We start from the raw sequence: 9748 nt of genomic DNA, 5'->3' as shown, positions 1-9748 counted from the left end.
CCATGTAGAACACGGGTTTAAGAAATTTTATTTTATAATTCTAAAAACATTTGAAATATTTGAAGAAACAATGTGGTATTAAATATTAAAGGTAGAAGCATATGTTTAATTTACTAACACATTAATCTTAAATATTATATGGTTGGACACAATATAAATTGTAACATAAATGATAGATTTATTCATGTAAAGTGAAAAAAGACACAAAAACTGATAAATTGTTGAAACTAAGGAAGAAAGTAAGTTACAATCAAATTTGACAAAGTGAAACATAAATTACAAATCTCGAAATATCTCTTTGTAAACAACATTAGATGTCTTATTTGTAAGTTTGCCATCTGCGTCGAATATTAATAATTTGACTCCGTCTCTACTCTTCACTCTTGATAGTGCCACATACAACTGTTCATGGCTGAAAACCGGATGCTTTAAATACAAACCAACTTTTGATAGTGACTGTCCTTGGCTTTTGTTAATCGTCATTGCAAAACATACTGAAATTGGAAATTGTCTTCTCTGAAACTTGAAAGGAATCTTGTTATCTGTAGGTATCATATTTACTCTGTGAATATATGTGCGAGTACCAATATTACCTCCAGATATTATTTCAGCTACTACGACATGTTTTTAAGAGATATGACTCGTAGCCTAGTACCATTACACAAACCAATTTGATGGTCAATGTTTCGGAGTAACATAACAAGAACACCCACCTTTAAGACCAATCTATGATTTGGCAATCCGGAAATTTTAAGACCGTTTAACACGTTGGGCGAGTATAAATTTGCTTGCAACGGATCAACGAAGTCTTCTGTTGGACAGATACTATCTGAGCTAAGGTACTCCTTTTCATCTCTGGGAAAAAGTGAGATCAATCGATCATTAATGTCTTGGACATCTTCATTGGTAGGTGCAAGTATTGCTCTTTCACGAAAGAATTCAATATTTTTGATATTTTGTAGAATTGAAGGATAAACAAAATCAATTAAACTTTGAATCGGATCATACGAGTCATTGATCAAAAGATCATGAGGTATGTCTATTGTTGCTTCACCATCATTTGAACCACCGACATTTCCCTCGCCTATATCCAACAGCCATTTAGCAAACTGGTTTGCCTGCTCAATATCAGATGCTTGAGCTCTGATGGTTAACCGCATGTTTTTTGTTAACCTAAGAAGTTTGCATTTACCCCAAATATAGGAAGAACATAAAGATGCATTCACAATCTGTTGTCTGCTTCCGTTTGTAATAACAGGAAGAACTTGCCTAAAATCACCACCAAAAACAATAACTTTACCTCCAAATGGGATTCCCGAATTGATAGAAGTATTAGGAGTTAATACGTCCATCATTGTTCTATCAAGAGCTTCAAATGCATGTTTATGTATCATTGGGGCTTCATCCCATATAATCAATTTTGTTTCCTTTAGTAAATGCGCATCATCACTTCCTGGTTTTATGCTGCAAGTTGAGTCCTCGTTAAGATTTATAGGAATATGAAATCTGGAGTGTGCTGTTCTACCTCCTGACAACAGCAATGATGCAATACCACTTGAAGCAACATTCAATACAATTTGACCTTTAGATCGTATTGCCACAGATAATGTCTTCCACAAAAATGTCTTTCCTGTTCCACCATAGCCGTAAAGAAAAAATACACCTCCTTTGTTAGCTTCAACTGCGTTCATGATTTCGTCAAACACTTTTCGTTTGTAACATCCTAAAATTTTAATGATGAATAAAGAAAGCGATGTTTAGTGATTTCGCGTTATTAATTAATATCGGGTAAGGAGCGGATCATGGACTTAGATTAATTGAGATGGGTTAAATGAGAATGGGATCTAAGGGATATAAATATCCCCTAAACCCAAGATATCTTTCATTCCTTTCATTTTCTAATACTCCAAAAAGAAAAACACACACACGCACCACACACCACACTTCGCCGGCCGGACCAAGGGAAGAACCGGGCAGATCCAAGAGAGAGAGAGAGCGATTAGTGTGTTAACAAGTTAAACGAGATCCTAACAAGCTCAAAAAGGTATGATTCTTGATCTTTGAAGTTTAAAGATCCAAGCTTTTTAGTGTATAAGCGACCGAAAATGGTCAGGAAGCGTAGTGGGTGATGTTGAACCATAGCAAGGGTGTTAAAATCGCTCGAAATGCTGGTCAGAAACCGAACAGCGGCTGATCTGGACAACTTCGCCTGCAACTGGGCAACTTCGCCTTCAAAGCGATGAACTTCGCCTGCAAGCTAAGTTCGCCTGATGAACTTCGCCTGCAAGCTAAGTTCGCCTAATGGCAACTTCGCTGTAAAGTTAAGTTCGCCTAACTGGTAACTTCGCCTGAGGCCAAGTTCGCCTGATGACAACTTCGCCTGAAGCCAAGTTCGCCTGATGGCAACTTCGCTGTAAAGCTAAGTTCGCCTAGCTGGTAACTTCGCCTAAAGCTAAGTTCGCCTAAGGTTAACTTCGCCTAGAGCTAAGTTCGCCCGAGGGTTAACTTCGCCTAAAGTCAAGTTTGATTAGAAAATAAATTAAAAATCTAATGAAAAATGTGTTAAGACAGTTAATGGAAATAAAATTTTTCCAAGCTGACCAGGCAGCTCGACCCCAGCCAGGGGCTCTACCCCTTGGACCCTGCTAGGGGCTGCCGCCCCTAGACCCCGCTGCCAGGGGCGCTGCCCCCGGACATGCGTTCGTTGTGGGTCATATAAAGATAGAAATACATTATGAGAAGTGATAGTTAATTGATACGTATACTTGTTATACAGTCAGCCGTGCACAACTGAAGAAAGGGATTACGATTAACGGTGAACGTAACCGTGTTCAGGTGAGTTTCTAGCCCCATTTATGTGTTATGTTTTCGGGGCTGTGTGCATACTCAATATGTTTGTTAATACGCTTATCCTAAGAGATAAGTGTATGCCTTATGTGAATGATATGATATGTATGAATGATTGCTTGATGGTACGTGAACGATCTTCGGATATTGCACGTACTGTCAGGTTGTAACGTTATGTGTAAGGTAAGTATGATATGTATGCTTATGTGTATGAACGTGATAAAATTAATAAAAGAAGGAATTGACGGTTGCATGGTTGTATGGTTACGAAAAGGGTACCGAGCCCTAATAATACTCGAGGTATGATGTATGGTTGTATGGTAACGAAGAGGGAATCGAACCCTACTAATATTCGAGAACTAGGGAACCGAACCCTACTAATATTCGAGGAAAGAGGGAAACCGAGCCCTAATAATACTCGTGGAAAGAGGGAAACCGAGCCCTAATAATACTCGTGGAAAGAGGGTACCGAGCCCTAATAATACTCGAGGAAGGAGGGTACCGAGCCCTAATAATACTCGAGGAAGGAGGGTACCGAGCCCTAATAATACTCGAGGAATGTAGGGCTTAATGCTCTTTATAACGTAAGATATGAAAGTAAGAAAGTAAGAAAGCATGAAAGTATGAAAGTATGAATGAAAGAATATGAGTTTATGTGTATTGTATAGTGTATGATTAACTAGAACTCACTCAGCGTAGCTGGCTTTTAGTATGCACGCAGGTGAGTAGGATGAGGCAGCTCGCTTGAGGAGACACGTGGCATTGAACAAGAGTCTGGCATCTGAAGACTTATGATGCTTTAATTTTAATGCTTTAATGTTGAAAGACAAAGAATGTTTGAGACTAGCTATGAATTATGTAATGTTTTATGAAAGTTTTATATTCCGAGTAAATGTTTTAATTAACTCTGATATTTAGAACTGTGTTTATGAGTAAATCCAACACGAAAGTAGGGCTACCGGTAACGAGGCCTTACATCGTTGTTCATCTGTTAATGAACTTATAAGGCTGTGAGACTCATTTTGTAAAGTGGTTGTGTCATAAGAGAGTTCGTCAACAATTAAACGATTGTTTGAAGAAGCTATAGAATCGTGATCAGGATACGGCATAGTTTGAAATCTACGTAGGCTTGAGTTATTTCGAAGTAGGTACTTCTCAATCTCACACAAAGTTAAGTTCTTAATTTGAGTTTCTGGAAGTGATAAATCTGCAAAATTGTATTAATAAAATATAAACAATATTATATGAAGTACGTATATGAACAAAACATAAAAACGAAAAACCAAATTCATTAAGGATGGTAAAAATTGAAAATTTATAATTAATCTTCATTTGAAAGAATAATATGGTTCATATATTTTAGTACTGAATAACGAATTGGAGTACCTGGAATATTCAATATTCTTTGTTGTGTGTAAATAATGCCATCTGATAGATATTCCCATGTTTTTTCCCACACAAAATCAGGTCTAGAAAGAGAGCTGGACAATAACATTGATCCAAATAAAGCACGAAGATAATAACCAGAACCGGATGCACTCGCCTCCTTAATTGCTTCAATATATTCCATGTCATCATCGAGTAGTCCACGTGCATAGCAAGCATCTCTAAATGTAGGATATGTCTGGCCATCTACCGTTCGAATATCATCAAAAGATTTTGGTCCTTTGACTTTGTTTAGAAGAATTCTTAAGAAATACGCCTCACCGAGAGACGGAGAAAATTGATGAATTCTTCCAATTGAAAAACCCTGCTTTCGCTGTTCCCACTTTCGTTGTTCAAGTTTCCAAACAAACTTAGTAGGAAATTCAACATAAGTAAGGTTTCGTGCTTCGTCATTAATTTGGTTACACAACATCCAAGCTGAAAACATTGATGAAGAAACTGATGGTTTGTTAAGGACATCATCAATATCATCATCGGGCTCGTACGTAACCTGTTGTTGACCAGGGAGATGGAAAGGAAGCCTAATTACTGAAGGCGAGTTGTAATGTACTTCAAATGCAAATATCCTCCATGCTGCTTCACACGCAGAAAGGTATCGACAATCATAATATTCTCTAATTTCATCTCTTGCTTTATCTTGATCATCTTGATTGTCAGCGTCTACAACAGCAACTATAGCCCTGTCAGGACCTTTGTTAATGTATTTGAATAAATACTTTATGGATGCAGCCTGATTACACCACTCAACGTTAATATGTGCTTGATATCTTTTTAGAAGCGTTTAATTATATGGCACGACACTTCTGTTGTCTAAGTCCACAACAGACTTTTTAACTGTGCATCCAGAATCTCTTCTTCTGTATATAGGATAACCATTTGAATCGGAAACTTTTTAGAACACCTTCTATTAATCATGCATGAACAGTTCATGTTATCATAACCACAAGGACCATGCATCATGAATTCACTCACAAGGGAATATAATTCATGATCTTCCTTCTTGTCTGGAATCTCAGCCGAAATAAACGGGTCAATATGATCAACGGTAGGAAGCTTGTGATCAGCATGCATGAATAAACATATATGGGCATGAGGCAACCCACGCTTTTGAAACTCTACGATATAAACAACTACATAAAAAATGAATATTATTAATGTTCGATATAAATTGAAAGTTGCTAAAAAGAAGACTATGTTTAACAAATACTATTATATTAAGTAAATAATAAAGTAAATCACCTGCTTGAACCTTTCCCAGAACTTCGTCTTTTTTTAAGTCTTTGATTATTGCATCAAGCTTAACTTTAAATAATCTACACATGATGTCAGGCCTGTCTTCAGGATTAATGGTGGTACTATTCAGGAATCTTTTAACTTCAGGCCATTTAGGATTGCATGTTATAGTTATGAAAAAATCTGGATATCCATACCACCTACAAATAGCCATGGCATCTAGGTAGTTTTGCATCATGTACCAAGAACCTCTGGTAAAAGATGAAGGTAATATCACACGTTGGTTTTTGGTGTTTTTTAAGTTATGAATATTCTCATATGACTCACATCTAAGAACCTTTTGTTTTTTACGTATGTAGTTGAGTCTTTCAGTTTCAATCATTGTGTATATATCAACTAACTGTTGTTGAAAAAGTCTTCTTCCATTCAGAGGCAATGAGAAAATATTTGGCCTATCTTGAATTCTGTAGGCAAAAAATTCTCTCATGGTGCAGTTTGGCCGTTTACTTTTTTGTAAGCTTCTAAAATCTCTATGAGGGATGTCAACCCTGTAACAATCATCACCATAAATATAGAAAAGTGGATATTGAAGAGGAACGTATGAAGGATGCAATTCACTTATATGCTTTAGACTTCCCGTTTTAGTTTCAACAATAATGTCTCGAGGCTCAATATTACCAATATCACCAACAATCAGCGCAGCAACTTCAGAAGAACTCGGCAAGTTGTATGTTCTTCCATCTTGTTGTCTTCTTCCAATAAGACGCAACTTAAGGTTAGCATGAGGATTTTCTTGAAAACGATCTCTTGCCATCCTATAAGATTTCACCAGCTCATTATGAGAATCTAACATACGCTGTAGATCCTTTATTATCTCAAGATCTAGCAAGTTGGAACCTCTTGTAGATTGTTTTTTTGATTGACTGGTAGGAATAAGAATATTCGTTTGTCATTATTTAAAAAAATGACATAAGGTCAAATGTGTAAAAATAGTGAATTAATTGAGTTAATACATACCTAAATAAGCATTGTCTATTTGAGACTTCATTTTCCGTGTCATATATGTATAGTTGCGAAAACTTTGGTTTTGATCCATTCTCTGGCAAAAGACTTCCAATAGAATGATAATTCTGACCGCTAATCCTAAACAAGAATGGAGCGTTACCTCTATTAATGGAGGAATCAACCTTTCCGTCCATTGATGTAAACGCGAACATAGAATTGTAGCATCTAATGTTCTTTAAAAAAATTGCTTTTAGGACCAACATTGCTAAATAGATCTTTGTAAGCTGGCGGAGCATCTTTAAATTCAGGTAGCTCGACCTTACCGTAACCACAACATAGGAAATAAGTTGTTTTTCCTTCTTTCTTTTTTTTTCCTATTCCACCCTCATTTTTCCACAATTTTGCATGGCATAATTCACATATAAGATTCTGATCACCATGATCCAAGTAATCTGTTAAATTAACTGGTGGTCAAAAATGTATGTGCATTATTAATTGGAATTGTTGTATTATAAGTACCAGTTGAGATTCCTTTGAATGGGTCTTTAACCAAAACTTCGACATCAACTTCTTCATCTGACGTCAAGTCAAGCATAGGTATAGGATTTGTAATCCGCGAGTTCTTATTAGTTTACGCTTTCCTGATGATAACTTTGTTAAAGAAGTAGATGCACAATTGCTGGATGCCATGATAGGTGAAGAAATATAAACTCGACGAGTATCACATAATGAGGTAGACCTGTTGTTTTTGGAAGTAGATGCCCCTGGGGAAAAAATTAAGATTTAAAATATGGTAACATGAGCAAGTTGATAATAATTGATATTATCGTTTATGTTTAAATTATGAAAAATAACCAGTAAACGGGTATCTTACCACTATTGATATCACCTAATGAAGTTGGATTCTTTGTATTTTCATGAAAAGTTTGCAAACTGCTTTGATTTGTAATCATTGTATTTGGTGTCACATTTTCTTTCACCTGTGTAATTGATGTAGAATTTATTGATGACGAAAAAGGTTTATTAGACTTTTGGGTGTTAGGAGCAATATTAGATCTCCTGCTATCTAGAAGTAGCTTTCTTGATTTCCTGGCCTCTGAAGCATTTAACTTACAAACGTCGGCTGAAGATATAGCGGTTCTTTGCATGTCCCCTACATAAAGAAAATAATTGTAGAATGTTGTTCTACACGGACAAATTTAAATTTTCTGAATTACAAAAATGAACGTAATATAATACAAATTGAAAACTTACAATTTGAAGCATGACCGTTGACATGCGCTTTAGAGGATGAAGCACTTTCAGGGGTGTTGCTTTTAGACATTTCCTTGTATAATAGAGTGCAAATAGAAGTATAAGAAATAGATTTACAAAGTAAAAAACAACTATTTAATGTTATCTATTGATTTTATAATATCGATAAATTAAAATGTTTTTGTAATATGACTTCGTGTTTTAAAATTACATATACAATTTCATTGAGCATTTACAGTTGAAAACTTGAAATTCATGCTAATGACGTAAAGACAAGGAAAATAGTTTTGTAGATATTACAAAGTACAAAAGTTTTATATCTAATACGAAACTACAATAATTATGTTATATATATATGTATATATATATATATATATATATATTAAAAATTAAACTTGTATTTGTGTTTTAAATCTATTGTAGTTAAGGACAGATTGTATATTCTTTTAATGGTAAAACGTGTATAAATGACTTGAAAAAAATCGATGCTAAAAACTAAACACATTCCCAGTTTAGACGGATTGAAACTTATAGCAGTGGGAGCAAGGAATTATTTACTTGAACAATATTGGATTTATTGATATGTAGATCTACTTTTGTGAATTTTACCGCCTCTGGAGCATTTGCATAACGAACGTTGTTTACATAAGCTGTAAAAAATAAAAAAAATAAAATAAACATATTATTAGATGATGAGTTAAGTTTAACATAAGTTACAAATAAATTTATTTACCATTAGAAATGTCAGATAAAGTAGTTCTTTGCATGTCCCTTACAAAAGAAAAGAAAAAAAAAGATAAAAAGTTGTTATAAGGGTTATATGATACAAAATGGAAATCTTACCATTTGAAGAATCGCCGGTGTGTGACGCTTTAGAGGAAGATGAAATTTGAGGGGTTTTCCTTTTAGCCATGTCCTTGTATATCTATAAGGTGCAAATATAATTAAAGTCAACAGTATGCAGTCAAAGACTTTATATTTAAAGGTGATGGGATTTCACCATTTGTATTACACGATTGAGCTTAATTAGAATACAAAACCTTAAAAGTTATAAAATCGAAAAAGGATTTATTAGTACTATATTTTTAACAGTTTAGATGGTATTGGTTAATAAATGCCACTAAAAAAGGTATTTATTTAATTCTTATTATTGTTAATTAATCTTTGTTTTGTTATAGCATATGCATGCAATCATACGGAAGCATAAAATCAATAAAAAAAACCTTTTTTTATATAGGTAACATATGGGTATTTTAGTGACATGAGGACTTAAACATTTCCTCTTCTAATTTAGGTCTAGAGTGTTATTTGTGCAAAAACACTACGCACACGAGATATGTAGGAATGCGTGTTTGTTTTATAACTTTTATTTTTAGATATCAGATATATGATCAAAGAAAAGAAATAGAATATTATTATTAACATGTATCAATTAGAAAAAATATAATAAAATTCTAATTTGTCTTGTAACATATTAAATTTGTTATGTGAAATTGCATATATTTATAGGATTATTCGTCCGAATAGACTCACATCATTAACCACTTACAACGATGAAAAGTTATCACAACTCTAAATGCCTAACAAATAATTATATGCATATATACGACAACTGAATATAGTTGTTTTTGAAGCATAACGTAGTGTTATAATGGTCTATGGTTTGCCCTTGATTGGTGTAAAAGCCAAGAAAATAAGAGCAACCAAGATTACAACCGGAATCAAGAGGAGCAGTTGTGGTGGCAATACCAACGGTAGAACAACCAACATGAATGCCTAACTTATTTAATGTATAAAGTATTTATTATGAAATATAAAATTTTACTAAATAAAAATAAAAGAGTAATGAATTAGTTACTTGAATGACGAACTATGGTGTAGTACTATGATAAAATATCACACCAGGTAGAGAAGAGCTTTGTGGAACACTCTGTGTAGAGAAAAGCTTTGTGGAACACTTTGT

General features: G+C 34.4%; 1 protein-coding gene across 1 annotated transcript; it reads right to left on the bottom strand.

The window, feature by feature from the left end:
• Positions 1-614: 614 nt before the first annotated feature.
• LOC143617044 (uncharacterized) lies at positions 615-8698 on the bottom strand. Its single transcript, XM_077089711.1, has 9 exons — positions 8629-8698; positions 8344-8435; positions 7786-7858; positions 7387-7684; positions 5533-6341; positions 5167-5423; positions 4234-5023; positions 3824-4054; positions 615-1681 (listed from the first exon to the last, which is right to left on the bottom strand). Exons 1-9 carry the CDS (start codon positions 8696-8698, stop codon positions 615-617), a joined length of 3687 nt encoding a protein of 1228 aa, XP_076945826.1.
• Positions 8699-9748: the final 1050 nt, after the last annotated feature.

This window comes from Bidens hawaiensis, unplaced genomic scaffold (genome assembly GCF_021521415.1).
Source record: "Bidens hawaiensis isolate Kalapana, Puna unplaced genomic scaffold, B.hawaiensis_p1.1 tig00051605_1, whole genome shotgun sequence".
NCBI lineage: Eukaryota > Viridiplantae > Streptophyta > Magnoliopsida > Asterales > Asteraceae > Bidens > Bidens hawaiensis.
This window is presented reverse-complemented; position numbering and strand designations above follow the sequence as displayed.